At 46.2% G+C, this 21,969-nt stretch overlaps 1 protein-coding gene across 6 annotated transcripts in view; it reads right to left on the bottom strand.

The window, feature by feature from the left end:
• The window catches only part of LDLRAD3 (low density lipoprotein receptor class A domain containing 3), a 227,365-nt gene that overhangs the window by 97,447 nt on the left and 107,949 nt on the right, over positions 1–21,969 (bottom strand). For 5 of the 6 annotated variants that reach the window (XM_074372171.1, XM_074372167.1, XM_074372166.1 and 2 more), the window contains one exon: positions 10,807–10,941. In XM_074372171.1, the coding sequence (XP_074228272.1) occupies positions 10,807–10,941 (135 nt within the window). The remainder of the gene's footprint in view (positions 1–10,806; positions 10,942–21,969) is intronic. The other variant, XM_074372168.1, reaches the window with a different exon arrangement.

Genomic DNA, 21,969 nt, shown 5'->3' on the forward strand with positions numbered 1-21,969 from the left:
TACAACTGTGTAACAAATCACCCCCAAATGTAATGGATTAAAATGGCGACATTTTATTACCTCTCACAGTTTCTGTGGCTCAGGAACTCAGGAAAGAAGTGGTACTTCTGGCTCGGGATCTCACACATTGTTGTCATCAGACAGTGGCTGAAGCAGCCAAAGGCCCCTGCAAGGTCTCTCTCTAGAGAGAGACTAGTTCGGGCTTCCTTACAACATGGCGGCCTCAGGGCAGCTGGGTGATTTACATGGCGTCTGAAGCTTTCCAAGGGCCAGGAGGAAGCTGCATAGTTTTTTATATCCCAGCCATAAAGGTCCTGTATCACCACTTCTCTCATACTCTATTGATCAAAACTGTCACAAAAGCTGGCCGGTTTCCAGGGACAGGGACACAGGTTCCACTTTCTGATGGACAGATGCAAAAGAACTTGTGGACGCACTTTAACACCGTCACACTCAGGCTGGGAGAAAGAGAGAAGTAACTGCATTGTAGACGGCACGGGGATGTCGACTTGGAGGAGGGAGGCACCAGACACTTTCCCCGGATACTCATTTCCAGAAGCAAAGCAGACAGGCAGGATCTGGTAGACCAAAAGAGTCTGAGGGAAAATCTATAAAAGGTTCTGAGCCACGTGGGAAAGACTGCCTAAGAAGGCAGCTAATGAGGACAAAGCGTCTGTCCTTGGAGATTTCCTTCAGATGCAAACTGACCCACCTCTGAGGCCCACTGACTTCTGTGAAAAAATCAAAATCAAAGTCATGTTCCTACCATCTGAAGAATAACCATCACTATGATCACACTCCAAAATCAAGGTAAAAGCTTGGCTCTCAAAGGGTCACAACAGGCTTACAATAAACGAGACCATGAAGGAAGAGAGAGAGGCGCGAAGAACCCCCTTCAACTAGACACCCGGGGATGCAGAGGGGCTGCCCCCGCTGGGTGTGCCCCTCGCTTTTCCCTGCTGGCCCTGCAGAACATCCCAGCTCAGACCTGTTTCGTGGGAGAGCCCAAGGAGGCAGAGCACACACACAGTGTTCTCTCTCAGGCTGTGGGAATTAATGCTATGCAGATAAAAGTCTGTGGTCTGGTGGTGGTCAGTGCAAAAAATGTATGGGACATGCTGCTGGCATAAACCAACCTTTGAACTAGCAGCTCAGTTTAAAAGAGACTGTGGCAGAGACTATGGCCAATTATTCCCCAGTATTTATCCATTTCCCCTCTCTGCCTTTTCCGAATATTCCCCCCTGAGTTTTAGCTGGGCAGGTAAGTGTCCATAATGATAAAGAACACCTTTCTCAGCCTCTCTTGCAGGTAGCTATGGTCAAGTGACTAAGTGCAGGGCACTGGATTAGGAACAGAAGTGATATGTGCACTTTCAACTCATCTTTTTAAAGATGAAGTGGTTCATCCTGGTTTCCCCACCTTTCCTCCTTCCTGATGTCAGGGAAATAGTGACCACTGGAGCAGCCTCGGGGGCTCTAAGGAGGGCAGAGCTCCCTGTTGGCTCAGACTGCTCATCTCTGGGATGTTATATGTGAGAGTCTTATTTAAGGCACTTTTTAAGGCTATAAACTCTATCTTACTTTAGCCACTGTATGATGGGGGTCTCTTTGTTAGAGCAGCTCAGCCCGTTTCCTAACTAATACATAGTCCCTGGACCATCTCAAATCTTTTAAACTAAGAACCTAATGTTAGAATCAGAAAAGAAACACTAGAAACTAGATGATAAAGATCCCCCCGAATTTGCTCACATCTTGTTTTCCCTACCTTTCCCATCCTCCCCGTCCCTCCTAATTGTCTGAAGTACATAAGTTTTCTATGATTCCATGAGTGACTGACACTGACCATTCTCAGTAAATTATCACTTGCAACCCACTCAAGCCTGTTCAAATGAAGGGAAAGGTTTGCTCTAGAGCACAGAGGCCTCACTGAAAGACAGAGACAGTGGGTCTCCTGGGAGCTACAGCGGACTTGGGAAGCCAAGCAAATACTCTCTCCATCTCTCCTGGGGAGCTGCCACCTCTGGCCTCTTAGCTGTCTCCTCTAGGCAGACCAGCACCCTCTACTATAAATTCTGCCCTTCCCAACTGTGGCTTCCATGTGGCTGTGTCCTATTTCTACACAATGTTTGCTTAGCCTCCTAAGGCTGATTCAACCCTGAGTGTCTGACTTTAAGAGAGTCTTTCTGATTCATTGCTGGCCAGCCCATGAACTGACTGACTGGTTGTGGGTCAGGTGTCCAAGCCTAGTTGGGTCAAGTGGCTGAGGTGGTTAGGAACTGTCTTGGAAATTAGAGGGCTAATCCTTCCAAAGGTCATGAGTGGAGTATACGGCCTGGAAGGCGCTGAGGGCAGGGCAGCTGATACAACAAACCTACTATACCTTGGCACCCAGAATATATGGAGCATAATGTGTACATACTTTCAAAGGCCTGGGCTTAATGTGACATTTCTCAAGTCAGCAGTGTTGATCAAAGGAGTGGTGATGTATTCCTGCTCTTCCTCTCCAACTGAAAAATAAGCTACTAGAGAATAGAGCAGCTCCTAGAAATGTTCCTGATTTCTCATAGCACCTGGCAGTGTGCTCTGCAGAAGGTGACCTTTAATAAAAACTGACCTACCGATGCAAACAAGCAGCGCACACATCACGGACAGCATGAGATCTCAAGGAAGAGAGCTCATGGAAGGGGAATGTGTTACGTGTCATTCTGTGGCATTCCAGAACCATCAGTTAACCAGACTGAGAACCTATTAAGTTTCCAGAGAGAAACAAGGTGGGAGCCAGAAAGAGGTGTTGGAAGCATTTGGGGGATGTGGCAAGATTTTTGCAACATGAGGACACATTTTCACCTTTCACAGGCCACAGGTAGCCAAACTGGGACCAAAAAAAAAGAAAACATAATTACTGGACTGCATAACCCAAGGGAGAATCTTCAAGCCACAGTCAAGGGTAGGGGATTAGGAACAGCCAGCCTGTGGCCATTTAACCTCTCAAACTATTGTCATCCTGGAGAAGTCACAGTATCTATTATTCTGCAATCTCATTTACAATATCTCCAAGTCTCAATTCGATTTCCCCTGCCGGTGGGACAGCAAAGCTCTGTAAGACCCACGGAGAATCAGAAGTCCTACTGCCGGCAATGATAACCCACCCCTTTACCAGGATGGAGCATCTCATTTCTCCTGATTTTCCTCCTCTGGCTCCACCTTCCAAATGAAGCACTACGGGGGTGGGCTTCCACAAGCCCACCTCCACCTACCTGGCAGCTTCACGGCCCCCATGCACCCCCCCCCCCAACACACACATGCACACTTTGCTCCAGCCATTTAGAATCTCTGTCTCTGAATATGCCATTCCCTTTGGCTAGATGGCCAGCCTCGTGTTTGTTTTAGGGTCCATTTTTATTTGTCATTAACAACTGGGCAGAGATTTCATTTCTCTGAAGTCTTGCCATATTCACCTAGGAAAAACAGTCACTCCTCACTGTCCCAGTCCTGTCCCCGTGTCCCCCACAGCAGGCTGCTCCTTACTGTATGACAGCGCTGATTACACTTCGACGTGATCATCCATAGGGCGTTAGCTCTCCCTTGCAGATCATGAGCAACTTTGACCTGATCTAGATTTGCGTTTCTTCCAGAACCTGGGTTGGGGCGGGAGGGACAGTTGCAGGCACTTGTAAACGGTCTGTGTTTGAAGGAAAATGAAGGAATCAAGACAGTAAAAGGGTACTGGGTGGGGAGCTGAGGCCACAAGCCGCGCACGGACAGGAAAATGCTCCTGCATCACCGGGCAGCACAACATGACTTGTCCCAGGACTCAGAAAACTCTCAGAGTCGCAGGAAGCTCCACACTTGGTCCTCCTGTCCTGAAACTTGGTCCATCCGTCTCCGGAAGAGGCACATTCTGCCAGGTGTCCAGGCGGGATCTACCATATGCCAGGGAGATGGAGAGATCGATGGAGGCAGAAACCAGAGACAGGGATGTGCGCAGGGAATGGCGGAGGCTACAGAAACAGCTCTGAAGATGACCACATGGCTACAAGATCAGGAGGTAATTACTGTCCCGGGTAGAGAATCATTCTGACTTACTTCTAAATGAGGGCCATTTCCGAAATCCTCCAACTCCTACTGCAGTGGATAAAGAAAAGGAGGCTTTTGTGATGCAAACACTCAGTTACCGAGAAGAGAGCCCCACAGGCACAGAAAGGCACAATCAGCCTCTCCTGACCTCCTTCTGGTTCTGCCAACGAAGTGAGCATTTCCGCCTCTCCTGCCCAGCTGGGCTTTCAAACTCTCAAATTAAAAGTGGAAAAAAGGCTTTCGCCTTCTTCCTGTTAATCATACCTCCAGCAATTTATTCTACGTAAAGCCAAATGAACTATTTCGGGGTGACCATTCTTTCCCAGGGCCACTCTAACGATGCTCATGGCATCGCTTGGTGGCACGAGTTTTGTGGTAAATAATACTGACTGCCCATCAAATTCCAGGTCGTGACATTTGGGATTGGATCCCCTAATCCCTGACTGCTCTTTTGTTTTTTGGGTTTTTGTTTTAATATATTTTTATTGAAGTATAGTCAGTTTACAATGTTGTGTCAATTTCTGGTACACAGCACAATGCTTCAGTCATATAGGAACATACATACACTTATTTTCCTAATCTTTTTCACCATAAGTTACTTAAAGACATTGAATATAGTTCCCTGTGCTATATAGTATGAACTTGTTTATCTATTTTATTTATATTAGTTAGTACCTGCAAATCTCGAACTCCCAATTTATCCCTTCCCCAACTGGTAACCATAAGTTTGTTTTCTATGTCTGTGAGTCTATTTCTGTTTTGTAAATAAGTTCGTTTGTCTTTTTTTTTTTTTTTTAGATTCCACATATGAGTGATATCATATGGTATTTGTCTTTCTCTTTCTGGCTTACTTCACTTAGAATGACATTCTCCAGGTCCATCCATGTTGCTGCAAGTGGCATTATTGTTTTTATGGCTGAGTAGTATTCCATTGTGTAAATATAGCACAACTTCTTTATCCAGTCATCTGTCAATGGACACTTAGGTTGTTTCCATGCCTTGCCTATTGTAAATGGTGCTGCTGTGAACACTCGGGTACAGGTGTCTTTGTTGTTGTTGTTGTTTTTTCTTTTTCCAAATATATATAAAGCTCTTCTCTATTCAAAAACAAAGCTCAGGTCCTGGCACATGGGGACATCCTATTACCGCCCCAGACAGAAGTGCCGTAAGGACTGCCCTCTTAGTCTCTGTCTCTCTCTCTCGCCCTCTCTGTCTCTCCCTCTCTGGCACACACACACACACACACACACACACACACACACACACACTTCTACAGAAGAGGACAAAGCCATCACTGTTAGCTTCTGGTGAGGTGCCAAACCTCACAGCCAGCTTTCCAAATTCTCCTCCAGCATTATCACCAGGATACAGCCAGCAAGATAAAGAACCTGCAGCCCAATTGCCAAAATACTCAATTAACTATCCTGGCACTGGTGGCGTCTTCAGACGAGGTTGCCTTCTCAGCACTCCTCCTGAGGCGGGAAGGTGGGCAGGCATCATTAATCTTTCTTACTGAAAGGAAAACTTGAGCACAAAGAGAGGAAAATGTGCCAGCCTTCATATACCACCCTTCCCTCGCCCCTCAGCTCACAGGACCAAGGCTGGACCGACCACCTGGGCTTCTGGGTCCCGGTCTAGTGATACCAGGCGGCACCATCGCGGGGGATGGAGATCATTAGCTTGTATGTTGAAGGACTGAGTGCCCATCCGGGCTTCACGGCTCACTCACTGTGTGGACACGGCACAAAGATGCAACCACCTCTCTGTTCCTCGGGTCCTTCATCTAGAAAATGGGGGTCATTTTCTGTGAAAGGATCCTCCCCTCACAGGGATTTTGGGAGGACTGAGCAGGAAAATGTAAGTAAAATGCTTGGAAAGGTTCCTGACATTTAGCTAGTGCTTAACGTGATGGTGACTCTGATAAACACCCTGTTTGATCTCCTTCCAAAGGTTTGACCCCTCAGCATCCCCTGAGTCTGCATACGCTCTCTGTGACTAGGACAATCAGAACTGGGGCCCATGTCACAGGCAGTCATGGTACTAGTTCTCCATTATTGCATAACGAATTCCTCCAAAACCTACAGGCTTAAAAAAAACCAAACATTTATTATCTCACAGCTTCTGCAGGTCAGAAATCCAGGAGTGGTTCAGCTCTGGCTCATGCCTCTTCCAAGCACAACCGAGGTGTCTATGGGGGCCGCAGATAGCTCAAGGCTGGACTGAGGGGGAGATCACTTCCGAGCTCACTCGTGTGGCTACCGGCAGCCAGTTCCTCGCCACGTGGGCCTGTGCACAGGGCAGCTCACGACACGGCCGCCGGCTGCCATCCGAGTGGGCAGGAGAGAATAAGCAAGCAGATGCAGAGTTCTTTGTGATCTCACCTTGGAACTGACATCCCATCCCTTCTGCTGCTGTTTTCTTTGTTAAAAGCGAGCCACGGTTTGTACACAGAGGTTCCCAGCAGCATTGCTCACAATAGCCAAAACGTGGAAACAACTCAAGTGTCTACCAACCGACGAACAGGTAAACTACACGTGCCACGGATGTAAGATGGAGTATTATTCAACCATAAAGAAAAAGGAAGGAAATTCTGACACAAGCTACGACATGGATGAGCCTTGAAGACATTATATAAGTGAGCTAAGCCAGTTCCCAAAACACAAATACCGTGTGATTCCACTTACGTGAGGCATATAGAATAGTCTAATTCATAGAAACAAAGTGGAACGGCTGCTGCCAGAGGTTGGGAGGAGGAGTGGGGATGGGGGATTGTTTAATGGGTGCAGAGCTTTAGTTTTGCAAGATGAAAACGTTCTGGAGATTGGTTGCACAACAAGGTGAATGCATTTAACACTATTGAATCATATACATAAAAATAGTGAAGATGGTGAAAATTTATGTTATGTATAGTTCGCCACAATTGGGGGAAAAAAAACCAAAAACGAGTCACAGAGTCTAGTTCACAGGCAAAGGAATGAGATTATACCAGGGCATGAACCCGAGGAGCTGGGGACTCTTGAAGGCTGCCTGCCACACTCAGTTAGCCAAAGCTGGAAAGAATCTATCTGTTCAATTAGGACTGAATCCAACATACTGAAAGCCACCTGAGTGCTGCCACCCAACATTGGCCGGGCAGCACCTGCCGCCCCTCAGATGCGCCCTCCCAGCAACAGAAAGCCACATGCAAAGCCTGCTCCAAATTCACTGCTCGTGGAATTATCTGGTAACAGGTCAGGCTTCCAATCAACAAAGCCCCAGTTAAAATTCGATGCCACCATAATGTTCTTTGGTCTCTAAGACACCCCATCTGGAATCGAAAGGTACGGTAACGGCTGAACTTCTGTGGTCCTGCTCCTGCCTCCAAGTCCAGGCGGAGTTTGTTGTTGCTTTTCAAGGCCAAGGGTAAGGAAGGGAACTGAATAGGGGACGAGGTGGGAGAGGCATCCATAAAGCCAGGGTCTCTCAGTGCAGACACCCCTTTTTCATACCCTCATCCAATGAGAAGAAAAGTATTTCAAGTACCCCATTTCCTGCCTTGCGGCCAGTTTTCTCCACCCCAACAAAAGAAACATTATAAAATATAATTTCCTTTTCCCACATCAGTTGAAAGCAAAGATGCATTTTTCAAGGGCTGGAAGGCCAGCAGAAGCAGATAGGATGTATTTTGACCAAATGAGCTCATGCACAGATGCTGCTCAGCACGGTATTCAGGGAGTGGTGGGGCTCAATAAATGTTCGCTATTATTAAGATGACAGTAGGTCAAATCCTATGTGGTATAAGGCGATATGCTGTCTAGTCAAGATGCCTCTGAAATTCCTCAGGAAGACACCATGGTCTCTCAAAAGACCAGTACAAGTCATGTCCTCCCCCAGCACTGGCACACCAGGGCTCCTTTAAGCACCAAAATTAGCCATCGGTCTGCATTTTAGAAGCTACAGGATAGAGAAAAGCATACTCTTCAATACTAGAATCACACTTGGAGCAAAAAGACGTTGACATCATTAAGAGAGGTACAGAACTGCAGACCGGCCAAGAAGACGGCGGTCCAGATTCCCATCTCAGGCTCACCGAGGGAATGACAGAATCATCTGCCCTGTTTAAACAATAATAATAACACCACTTATGATTATTTTAATAGATCATGGATACATGAACCCACATAACGTAAGCACGTAATACAGTATAATACTGCATAAGGTACAAATTAAACACAGCTTAATAACAATACCTTACAAGGAAATCTTTTCTAGTCTTCAGCACTTACTGAATCTACTAGGCTGCTAGGCACTGTGCCCCAAGGTAGGATCTAAGGGATTCAAGGGGGAAAAAAGACATGCTCCCTGTTCTTGGTCAGCTAATGGAGATGCCTTTCCACGTTGGGCATCCTTGCTCAGGGGCTGTAATACTGACAGTAACCGACAGCTGTTACCCACGCACTGATGGGACTAGTTTTCTGAGCGAATGTGCAAACAGAGCTTATTTCTAAAAGGAGGTCGTTTGCATATGGAAGGCACAAAGCTGAGATTCTAAGGAAGGTTGCTCCAAGTAAGACTGAGCTCCATGTAAGACTGTGCCAAGAGCTGGGCAACGTGTGTAGGTGTCCATCACCAACTCTTCCTACACCTCATGTTTGTAATATGAGAGCACGATACACACAGAGAAAAAGGAGCTGGGCTGAGAAATACTAACTTCAACCAGCCTGCAGAGGGACAGTTCTTCTTAAAGACAAGCAAAAATCTGCTTCAGCCGAACGTTGGGATAGGCATGCTGTGGGCAGGGGGGGTGCTATCAAAACCATCAGGACAGATTCCCTAATTTCCCGGTTTCAGACTTGAAAGTCCTTTTCCTGAACATCTCAGGGCACCATTAGTCTAGGATATGTAAACATATAAGATACTATATAAGAAATAATATTTACAGGAAATTTTTCTCCATCCCTCCCATCTAAGCTAATATTTACTTGACTTTGTGGCTGTTTTTCTCTTATCACTGCCAATGGCTTATGGCAGAGGAGGCGTCCTGCCATGTGCTTTGGTTTATAAGAAATCAACTTTATATCGAGGCTAGAAACCCCTTGCTTTTCAATCAGAAGTTTAGAGATCCCCAGGCAAATGGCCAAGATTAGAAACCTCTGTAAAGGGAGTGGGTGACAGTGATTTGCAGATTTTCACGTGCACTCAATTGACCTGGAGGGTTTGTTAAAACACAGATTTCTGGAGCCACCGTCAGGGTTGATTCAGTGGGTCTGGGTGCAGTCTGAGCTTCGCATTTCCAGAGAGTTCCCATGTGATGCTGCTGCTGCTGGTTTGGGGATTAAACTTCGAGAACCACTGGTGAGGACAAGGCACAAGGAGGGGACTTTCCAGGCAAGGACAATCAGAGGCTGACTCTACCCAAGACTCACCTCCCAGAGCTGCTCTCTGTACACATTTTGGCAAAGTTCATGTTGATACACATTTTGTCTTTTCTTGTCTGTGGACCTCAGGCCTATGGATTTGGGTTGATCATAATCTTTAATTGTGGCCCACTCTCACCAGCAGTCTACGCATGGCCCTTTGTTCATTCATTCGCTTTTAATAACATAATAAGCACCAAACAAAAGGACCTTGAAAGGAACCTGCATCTAACTTCATGGAAGATTATCCCATCAATCCTACCTCCCAACCTATGAATTAACCAAATAACCATCTTTCTCCTGCTTTTCTCTTTTACAGTATCATTCAATCTACAAATTGTGGTACAGTCGTACAGTGGAATACTGAATAACGGTCAAAGCAAATGAACTCTACCAACACTCAATAACGTGGGTGGATCACAGCAAAGAAATATTAAGTGAGAAAAGTAAATATTGCATATGGATGGTACCAGTTGACAACATTACAAATGCATACTTTTTAGGATGCCTTAACATTGACATGCATTTTAAAATCTTTGTATTTTTTTCTAATCACTGAATAAATACATATATATTTACTGGAAAAGAGTCAACAAGTAAAGAAATGTACCCAGTTTTAACCCCCGTGTCCTTCTGAGTTCCCTAAAAAGATCATCTTCCCCTCCCCCAAATGCATCCTTCAGCCCCCACCCCACAGCACCGAGGCTGAGAGCGCTGAGGGGAGGAGGCAATCCACACAAGAGGAAAGAGAGGTGCCAACAAACACCCAGGGGAAAACGCTAACTCTGCTCGTCATCAGAGAATCGCAAACGAAAGCATTTGGGGAGCTATCATTCCATGACTACTAACTTAGCAAAAATGGGAAGAAGAGAACAGCAGGGACTGGCTGGGCTCTTCCTGTACATCTGACACGCGCAGACGATGCCAGCAGCAGCGCAAAGTGAAAAGAAACAGTCTTCCAACAGCTATACGGCGAGGTGTAGTCACGCACAGAACAGATGTCCCACTCTGCGGAATTCATCCCTGAAGAAGTCATTCAATGGAAAGAAACAACCTAGGTGGCCCCCAACAATGCAACACTTTAGAAAATCGCTGGAGAGCACCATGACAGTGTAGAGTGCAGTTGGGCAAATGACAGTTTTGAAGAGAAAATGTGTATTTGATATTTAATGCATGAGAAATACAAAACACAGAATGGCAGGCGTGTGATGGTTAAAGCCACGTGTATGAGGGCTGCAAGGGAAGGGGCAGAAACCGACATGGCTGCTGTTCTCTCCCGTGTTACGGTGGCGTGGGTTGTTAGTTACTTTCTTAGAGCTTGGGGGGCTCCTACCTTGAGAACTTTCACAGCTTTCCTCGTCGCTGTTGTCCTGACAGTTGTTCTGCCCATCGCAGATGAAGCTCTTGTCAATGCAGAGGCCGTTCTTGCAGTGGTAGCGGGCGGTGGAGCAAAGCAGAGGGTTTGCTGCTGTGAAGGGAAAACAGAGCAGATCACCAGGGAGGTGAGCGAGTCCCCCTCGGAATCCCGCCAGAACCTTCTCCAGCCAGGGGTATGTCCTGCCTAGGAAGCAGTGATCTCATCTTCTAGGACGGGTGACTCCAAGCTCATCCTGGGAGACTGGCCAGGCAATGAATGACCTGGATCAGACAGGACTTACTCGGCCCCGTTCTAAAAGTTCCTTCTCCCAAGTCGCAATGCTGGTGCCCTGTAACCCTACCAACATGGCCAGAGGGCCATGCCTCACCCCTACTGGTCCACCTCCAGGCAGGCCAGCAGCCTCCGAGGGATCTTGGGCAAAACCTGAATCTCCCAGGAGACTCAAGAGTGGAATTGTTGGTACCGTAAGAGACACACACACAAAGAAGAATAAAACCAGAGCAGGAGGTGAGCTGGGGATCCACAAACCTCTGCCACTGAGGGAGTGGTGGCATGACCAAATCCATGAGCTACATTGGATTCTTCTGGTTCCCTAACTAGGGAACAGCCTCGTAGGTCCTCATGTACCTTTACGGCTCACCAAGGGGAGCTCAGTGGTTTACATCCCTATTTTGCAATCAAAGAAGCCCATTAACCTACTGGGTCAGCCTGAGCGGCTGCCTGTTCCAGGCACTTTCAGGAACCTTAAAAAAATGACAGAAATGGTCTCTTCCCTTAAGGAAGAAGGTGGCAACTGGCCAGCAAGAGGTCAACACAAAACTACTTAACGACACAGAAGCAGATCTCTACAGAAAATCACCATTTCTATGGTGCAATTTACCTTGCTTCCCAACTCCTTGCAGTGCAATTCAAGCAAGGTCCAGGGCTCTATTTTCAATAAATGAAGCAGCAAAGTAGAAATCACCGAAGTCCCAGTACCGTCACTGATCGGCTGTGTGATCTTGGGCTGCTTACTTCACCTCTCTGAGCTTTGGTTCCTTTATCTGTGTACAGAACTGGCTACATGATTTGTGGGGCCCAGGGCAAACTGAAAAGTGAGGTCAATTGTTCAGAAATTATTTAAAAATTCAAGGAGATAAGTGCTTGGCATAAAACCAAGTGCGGTGTGCTTCTAAGGTAAGCACAGATCCTGTGCTGGTCATGGGTCCATGAAGCTGGCCCTGCTGCTTACAGTGTTCATTTGAGCATCAAATGAGATGATATGAGAGAAAACGTACAGAGCAGAGTCTGACACAAAGCACAGGCTCAGGAAATGTTAGATGTGCTCCCCGAGTTATGTCTGCCTGGGTCCCTGAGAGTGTGGGCCTCCCTGAAAGGGTGATGTGGTGATACTGAAGAGGGGCTGCCACGGGATCTCGGGATATGAACTGAGCCGGCACCTGCATTACATGTGGTACAAAGAGCACCAGACCAGGAAGCCAGGCCCAGCCCTGAAGGTGCTATTGGATCAGGGACAGGTCAGCACCAGCGTCTCTGGGTGGGCCTCACCAGCAGGATGGCAGCTGTAATCTATCTTCCCTGCGTGCTTCACAGAGCCATTGTCAAGATGCACAGAGGTCACAGCTGCAGACGGCAAACTTCACGGGGCCCTTAACCTCGAAGGACTGCAGATTTAATTTTTTAACTATTCAACTCAGAAAGTTTGATTTGAAAGGTCAGAGGAGGGATGGGGAGGCCAGCCCTGTTAGTTTTGAAGATGATGGACTGGTGTAAAGGCCAGCAAAAGTAGTCTGGCCCCAAAATGGAAGTTTTAGTTATTTAAGTCGCTGTGGGCCAAAGAATGGTTCCACTTGGTCAGGCTGAAACCAAGGTCTGACTTCAGCCAAAACCAAAATGGGGAAACCCGAAACCACAAGTCACATCTGGTTTCTGTCCAAGAGAGCCCTCCCAACCTGTCAGCATCCCACCATGGTGTCCTCTGGCTTCCCTGGGGACCCTGTGGGTCATGTCTACACAGCCAAAGTGCCAGTGAAAATCAGCTCACTCAACAGGACAGCCTCGGAAAGGCACTGGAATTGCTCTGAGTTGAGGCTGTTACAAATTTATGTGAACGTTCCCTCCGCCCAAACTGCCCCAGCAAGGAAGGCTTGCAGACACCGCTGGCATCTACTTCTGTTCAGCCTTGGACCCTTTTAACCTCAAAAACTTTCCCAGGGAAAAGAAGTCATAGTCATGTGTACATGTGTGCGTGTGCATACACACACACCATATATATGTGTATACATGTACGTATGTGTGCATCCACATCACACACATCTTCAAGATGAACTGACTATACCTTAACATGCAGCTCTGGAAGAATCCAGTCGGACTGAAAACCAGTTTCAGTGCACAGAATGAGTGCATATACTTGGTTTGAATGCATACAATGCAAAGAACTAGTACCAGATACAGAAGGAACTCTCACAACTCAAAAGGATGAAGACAAACAACTCAACAGGAAAGTGGGCAAAGGATACGGCCAGGCAATTCTATCAGAGCAACTGCAAACGGTCAATAACAACGTGAAAAAATGCTGACCGTCGCCAGTAATAAAGCAGCACTTTAAACACATCAGACTTGCACAATTTCAGGTCTTAAAATGCCAGGTTGCTGGCCAGGATGGGGAGGGAGAGGAAGTCTCACAGACCACCACTGGGAGTGCAAACTGGTAGATCTACCTTAGAGACTAATTTAGTAATACCTGGTGACGTTAAGGTGCACATGCCCCACGGCCCAGTGATTTCACCTCCAGCTACACACTCCAGGGAGAATCCTGAACAAACAAAAACGTTTCCTGAAGCACTGTTCGGAAAATAAAAATATTAGAATTGACCCAAATGTTCACCCCCAGGAGGAGAGATATCACATGCTACATTGTTACATCAGAACTCGACAGCAGGGGAGGCTAACTTTTCTGTAGAGGGCCAGATAGTAAATATTCTAGGCTTTGCTCACCTTCAGGTCTTGATCTCTGTCTTAGCTACTCAACTTGGCCACTGCAGCGCAAAGCGGCCATAGAAAATGCATAAACGAAGGGCAGGGCTGTGTTCCAATAAAATTTGATGTACAGGCAGTAAATACGTTTAAAGTAAGTAACTTTAAAAACGGGTCATGGGCCAATTTGGCCCAGGGGCCATCGTTTGCCAACCTTTGCTGAACAGCAGTGAAAAATGAATGAACCAGAGCCAAGATGGATAAATCTCACAAATATAATAGTGGGGGGAAAGTTACAGAAGGTCTATGCAAGTTATAGAAGATACAGAAGCTATGAAAGAGTAAGTGTAGCGTCGTGCCACTTTGATGAAGTTACCTATGCAAAAGAATGCTACCTAGTATTGAAGGGGGCAACAGTACATACAGAAAACTTTGAAATTTGCATTGGAAGCAACAACCCTAAGTCCAGGACAGAAGGGAGAGGATAAGATCAGAGAGGGGCATACTGCAGACTTGTAAATGCTATTTGGTAATATTTTATTATTTTAAAAATCTGAAGCAAATAAGGCAATATGGTAGTAAGATTAAGTATAGTCAGTTGCAACGTGTCAATTTCCGGTGTTCAGCATAATGTCCCAGTATGCATATATATATATACACATATATTCGTTTTCATATTCTTTTTCATTAAAGGTTATTATACGATATTGAATATAGTTCCCTGTGCTATACAGAAGAAACGTGGGTTTTTTAAATCTATTATTTTACATATCGTGGTTAACCTCTGCAAATCTCAAAACTCCCAAATTTATCCCTTCCCACCCCCCTTTCCCCCAAGATCTTTTTCATGGAGATATAATTGACATAAACATTGTATTAGTTCCAGGTGTACAACAGAACAGTTTGATATGCGTATATATTGTGGAAATGATCACCGCAGTAAGTCTAGTTAACACCCGTTAACACACATGGTTACAAAATCTTTTTTGTGACGGGGACTTGGAGGATCTATTCTCTCAGCAACTTTCAAATACACAACACAGTATTATTTGCCATAGTTAGAATATTCTAATGTATTAGTAATAGTATAATATAGTATGATTAACTATGGTTCATACAGTTATAATGATACAAAAATAGTAATAGATAATATAATTTTTAAAACAGAGTGCTGGGAACGGAAGTGATCATTCAATTTTATTATTCCTTTTCAGTATGTTTGAAAGACTCCATTACAAGTGTTTAAGAGTCTAGTCGGGCAGAAATGTTTCAGTGATCACTCGTTTTCCTTCTCCTTTACTCATTTCCCACAAAATTCTCTCTGGCCTGCAAGCCCCTGTCTTCAGTGTCTTTCACGCTTAGGTGTCCAGTTGCCCAGAGGACACAGGTACACACGGGTAAACACCCACACCTGGAGTTCCTCCTGGTCAACAGTTCCTCATCAAACACCCTCTCCCCCTACCACCCAATGCAGGGCAGAGAAACAGAGGCAGAGGATGCTAGAGGAACGCTCTGGGGAGTAAGCCAGAAAAAGGCCTCCAAACCACCCATCAAAACACAGCCCGCTGTTCATGCCCTTCAAGTGCTAGAGGCACCCTCACAGGACCCTCAAGTCTTCCCCTCCCCCAGGCTGACTGATTCTCCATTTATGCAAATTCCAACAAGGTTTGTGTTCTGGTTCCCAAGGAACTGCTGCCCCCCCTGCAAACTGCCAGCAAGAAATAAAAACTGACAATCATGAGAGGAGATCAAAAAGCTATAAAAAGCCAACTTAAGAATCCCCAAAGCAGAGCAGCCTAAGACAGTTTCAAGAGAAACCAGAAAGTTCTAAAAGGGGCCAAGGCAACCCTGCATTATAGCCCAGTCTAAAAACTAACGTTCCTAAGAACAGCCCTGCAATGTCACCAACAGAGACAGACGTAGACACTGATGAAGCCAAGAGGCAACCCAATCCGGGGATCCCCGTCAACCACGGACACATGTTCCGTTATCAGGCAGACCCGCTTACCCAGAGTAGAATCTCCCTCAAGGCCCCAGACAGCTGAAGTCTCACTACATTTCTTCCATTTACCAGGCTTAGCCAAATTTCAGAACCAGAGTCCATGGGGCTACGGTGAACCCGCCGAATGGGCTTTGGGGGCCAGGGGGCGGGTCTCAGCGGTTCCTGTGGTCCCCTGGACCCTCACCCAGGACCCTGAAACGTAGCTGCTCAATAGACAGCCCATAAACTGACCAGGAAATGCCTCCTACTTTAGGACGTCATGACTCTGTATCTTCTAGCAATATTTAATGTGCACCACATGCATGTATTCTTTGTCCTTACTAAGGTTTCCCAGTCACTGAAGAAATGCATTATTTTACTCAATTAACTGGCAAGAGAAACATCGTATTTTACAACGTTTATTTCAATAGGGATGGAGAACAGTGTTTGCAGAGTTAACTTCAAAAGCTCAACTGCGACTCCAAAGATCCTCAGCTCTTATTACCACAACAAACACAGGGGTTCAAAAATCTGCTTCCCTGCCCGCAATCCTCAGGAATGAGAACTTGTCTCTCCCACCAGAGGGAGGGTGGAGTGAGTTAAGGTTAAGCTCCGTGGCTAATTAAACTGGAGGCATTTATTTCAACCACATCTGAAGGAGAGGACCCAGGGCCCACTGCAGTCATCCAAAAGCAAACTGACCGGATTCAAGACAGGAAATGAAACAGTCTGTCTCCAGCAGGACGTAGGAACTGTCGCCTTTAATCCAGTTGAAGTCTGTGAAGTTGGCCCCCCTTCCACCTCAAAGGGTTCCTGACAGAACACATCAATGAGAACCTCCTCACCACAAGCCCCCATTTTCCATCTGCTCCCCATCCCACCACAGTTCCCACTCACTTCCTTGCTAAGCACCCCAACCTCGTGGCCTCCATGGGGATCTTGTCTTCCCAGCCCCCACTTCCCTGGGAACCAGGCAACTGGGGGAGACAGAGCTGCCCCGAGACTTCCTCTGTTCCAGGACAGAGGACACCTGGTCCCAAGCCTCTCTGCAAATAATCCGACCCACTAACAAGCACTGCTCCTTTTGTGGCCTGGAAAATGCTGGCGGGCCCAGCCTTCAAAGAAGAGCAGCTTCTCTGTGGCCAGCTGCAAGTTCTTGCCTTCCTTTCAGAGTCTGCTCAGCAGGACCTCTCCCAGCAGCCCTTGGCCCGTCGAGACAGAGCGTGACCCACATGCAGCGCATTCTGGAACCAGCACCTCTTCCCAGTCTGTAGGAGGGGAGGGGCTGCCGCTCTGGTCAAGCAGGAGGAGGCAAAGGTTCCCTCAGTCCCGTTTGCCTTCTCCCACCTCCAAGGACCCCAGAGCATCTGAATTTTCAGGACCCGTCTAGAGGCAGTGGCAGTGGCCGACTCTGATTCATTGCTCATGGCAGTTCGGTTCCTCCTCCGTGTAAAGGCTTCCTGGGCATGGCCTCCTTCTGTCCCCTCCACCGCCTGCCTCCATCCAATTTCACCACTTCAACCACCACCCTTCTGAGGATGGCTCCCCAAATCCTCCCTCCGCAATAACCTTCTTCCTCCTGATGCTTTGTGGGCACCTCTACCTGAATGCCCCTCACCTCAAACTTGGCATGTCTGAAACAGACATCCTCCCCTCTCTCCCCAGCCTCCCCGTCCCAAGGGATCCACTTCCATTAGATGGACCACTGTGTCCCAGCTCCCCGGAATCCAGACCTGCCTGACCTCCCTCTCCTCACCCTGCACTCAGCTCAGGATCAGCTGCTCCTCACTGGGTATAAGATACAATCCCAGATGATTAGTTTTTCTCTTTTTTTCCCTTCCAGTTTTATTGAGATATGATTGACATACAGCACTGTGTAAGTTTCAGGTGTAGAGCGTAATGATTGGAATTACACACACTATGAAATGATGAGCACAAAATATAACCATGAAATGATGATAAGTTTAGTGAACATCCATCATCTCATATGGCTACAAAATTAAAGAACCTTGTGGTGAGATCTCTTAGGATTTACTCTCTCAACAACTTACATATATAACATCATCAGGGTTAATTATATTTATCATCTTGTACATTACATCCTTAGTGCTTATTAACCAGACTGTTAACTTTTCATGACCTACCCCAGCCCACCCTTTCAAGCACATTTTTCTGTAACGATTAGCGGTGAGAGTGTGAAGTCCACCTGGGTTCAAATTTCAGCTCTACCACTCACTGGCCACATGATGTTAGGAACATTCTTTAACTTCTTTCGGCCTCAATTTCCTCACCAGTAAATAAGAATAAAAATAGTGCCCGTATCTTAGGATATTGTGAAAATCAAGTGAGATAATGCACCCAAATAATGGAGACTCACACGAGACCCACAGCAGGTGCTCAATATATGCTTATAGTAACGACTATTCCTGGGGATACACATTCGTATAGTGGTTAGGAGTTCAGACCCCGTATTTTCACTGTCCAGGTGTATGTGACAACTTTGCCACTTCCGATGCGACCTTAGGCAAGTTATTCAACCCTTCTATGTCTCATTTCCTGACCTACAAAAGGGAGTCATAATATCATCAACTTAAAATGAGATCACACATGTAAAGCATATAGAGATGCACCATATTCACAGTAAGTGCTCGGTCACCGTCAGCTTATTATGCCCTGCACAGTCTGCACACCTCCCTGCCTCTGCCTGGGCCCTGAGCATACAATACTCCATGGGCCTGTATGGCCAGCTTTCAAATGGTACCCATCCTCTAGGTCCATGTCCTTCAACAACCCCCAGAAGGGAAGTCATCTCTCCCATCAGTGGTCCCCACGGTCCTCCCAACCGTCCACCCACATTGTGAGTATTTGGCTGTGACTCTTTCTCTGTCTCCGTTCCTGGAGTCACATCCCAGCTACACCAGGGGCCTGCATCTGACCTGTCTCCACGTCCCCTGCAGCATCTTGCGTGGTGTTGGGCACAGAAATTGTGGAGAGAATGAGAGTCTGAAAGAAGGTAGGAGCTGGGGTGAATAAACAATGTGCAGCCTAAATGTGCCTTCGGGGGGAACATATGAAGCCACAGAGGAGGATCCAGACACCCCCGTGTGAAGACTAGATCCTGACTGCCTGTCTTCTTCTTTAACACTTTGTTTGATTAGTTGCCTGACCCATTCATTCCACAGACATTTACTGTTTCTTTTAAAAGAAGCATGCTGCTAGGCACTGGAGACAAAAGAAAACCCAGATTGTTTTCTTCAAGAGCTTACATTCTAGTGGGGAGACAGGCAGGTGAATGCACACTGCAGGTAAAGCACGAGAAGAGTGATTCACTCCACATGTACTTACCGCGTGCTAGGGCTGAACCAGACAATACGCCTGGCGCTGGGGGCACAGCTGTGAATCACACAACAATACCATCTCGTGGCCACCACGGTGTAGTAGAGAAGGCAGAAAATAAAGGAAAAGTGGCGATAAATGCAGAGGAGAGTGAAGCAGAGGAAGGAGACAGACTGGGGAGAAGAGGAGGCATTTTTATAGGGTGTTCAGGGCAGGCCTCTCTGATTAGGTGACATTCATCTGGAGAAGCTCCAAGCTGGTGTGTGAACACACAGGAGAATGGCCAGCCCAGCTCTGGCCTGGCCAGGAATGTCTCCCTAAGGAAGCAGGTCACACAGGAGCCTTTAAGGAGACCTTGCTGATGGAGTTTTGAAGCACAAGGTGGAAGGGTCCTCCCCTCCTCTGCTCACCCAGCCCCTCCCTCCGATGTACGGCCCAGCCCTTGAGGCTTCCACCCACGTATCAGCTGAGGAGTGAAGAGGAGACGCAGAATCAACTGGGCTGACATGAGAGTTAGATGAGGTCATGAGGGCGATGTTCTCACGATGGGATAAGTGCCCTTATGAGATGAGGAGGAGTGAGGGATTTCTGTGTGCACCCACCAAGGAAGGCCACGTGAGGATACGACCCGACAGAGGGCCCTCAGCGTGACCCTGGCCATGCTGGTACTCTGACCTTGCACCTCCAGAGCCGTGAGAAGTAAGTTTCTGTTGTGTACACCACCCAGTCTACGGTATCCTATTACAGCAGCCTGAACTAAGACAGGTTTAGAGGCTTAATCAGATTCAGGTTGGATGTTTGGGGGCAGAAATACCATAGAGTGGTGATGTGTGTTCCTGATGAGTCAGATCAGAGGGCAAATAATGTCTAGTGGTGTCTTTTCTTGTAATGCTAAAACTGACTTGTGAGAGGTTCCAATTCCAGGTCAGATGTAGCAATCACACTGCACCCTGGCTCTCCCCCTGCACGCAGCTAAGGAAAACCTGGACAGAATACATGAAGCAGCTATTTTTAAATTCTGAGAAGTAAACTGGAGCAGGCCAGATGGGGAAGAAGACCAAAATATGAACTATTACTGGTGGTAAGTTTACCTTCTTTTCCCCCTCTCAGAGTCCCAGGAAAGGGGCAAACATCAGAGAGATCATAGAGAGACAGGGACTCGGGAAGGCAACTCCGTAAAGTTTGCTCTTTGACTCCTAGGCTGATCCCCAGGCTGCACATGTGTGGATCTGGACCTAATCAGCAAGACAAAGATGCTGAGAACCAGACTAACTGGGAGGTGCACACACAGGACAGATCAAACAGCACTGCAAAAATAGTCTGAAAACTGCTACAACCACTCCACAGAGGACTGTTAGGAACTTGTGGCTTGGACTCAACAGGGTCATTTGTTCACTAAAACAAAAATATAAACCTTCTCTGGGGGATTTAAACAGAACCCAAAGTGCCAGACATAATCATGAAGATAACCAGAATATAATCCAAAATTCCTTGGCATAAGAAAAAACAGGAAAATCTCAGCTCTCGTGGGAAAAGATAATGAACAGACACCAACACCAAGATAAGGCAGATGTTGGAATTTTGTGACAAAGACTTCAAAGCAGCTATCATACAAATACTCTAACAAGCAATCACAAACACTCTCGAAACAAATGGAAAATAGAAAGTCTCAGAAAAAAAAAAAACCCTCCAAAACCCCCCCACAAGATATAAAGAAGAACCAAGAGGGGATTTTAGACCTGAGACATATAGTAACCGAAATAAAAAAGAACCATACTGTACGGGCTGAAGAGCACACTGGAAATGACAGAGGAAAAAGTAAACCTAACAAAAGATTAACAAATTATCCAATATGGGCAATAAAAAGAAAAAAATTAATTGAAAAATGAACAGAGCTTCAGAGACCTAAAATTGTTACCAGAAACCCATAAGAAAAAGAGAAAGAGGATTGTAAATCAACTCGACTTCAATAAAAAAGAGGGAGAGAGAAGACTGGCTGAAAATGTACTAAATATGGTAAAAGACAAAAACCTACAGATCAAAGAGAACCCTAAACAGGACAAACTCAAAGAAATTCCCATATCCATACACATTATCATCTAACTGCTGAAAACTAAAGACAAAAAAATAACCTTCAAAGCAGCCAGAGAAAAACGATGCACTCTCTAAGGGAAAACAATTAAAATAACTGCAAACTTTTTCACTGGCAACAAGAAAAGCCAGAAGGAAGTGGTACATTTTTAAAGTGTTTTAAAGAAAAGAACTGTCACCTCCAAATTCTACATGCAGTAAAAATATCCTTCAGGAATGAGGGTGAAATCAAGACATTCTCAGATGAAGGAAAACTAAGAGAATTTGTTGCCAGCAGACCTGCTTTAAAAGAGTCGCTAAAGGAAGTCCTACAGACAGGAGAATGATACCAGAAGGAAACTTGGAACATCCGGAATGAAGGAAGAGCTACCAAAATGGTAAATATCTGGGTAAATAGAATTGACTGTTCTTGTCCTCTGGAGTGCCTTAAAATATATTTGAAAAGTTAAAGCAAAATTTAAAACATTTTGGGGGTTGTTAACACGAGCAGATGTACTAAGACAGCTATCACATAAAGAGATCCACAGACCGATGAGGTTTCTAAAATCCGCTTGAAGTGGTGCCGTACTGATTGAAAGCTGTCTGTGAGAAGACTGACTGCTGGTTTCAGGAGCCTGATACACCCATTACAAAGCTTCCTATCAATTTTCCATCTAATGGATTTAGCCGCCATTGATGATCCAGTTCTCCACTACAGGTTACAAAACAGGCAGACTCTCACTCTCTCATTCTTC

This window comes from Camelus bactrianus, chromosome 10, assembly GCF_048773025.1.
Source record: "Camelus bactrianus isolate YW-2024 breed Bactrian camel chromosome 10, ASM4877302v1, whole genome shotgun sequence".
Taxonomy (NCBI): Eukaryota; Metazoa; Chordata; class Mammalia; order Artiodactyla; family Camelidae; genus Camelus; species Camelus bactrianus.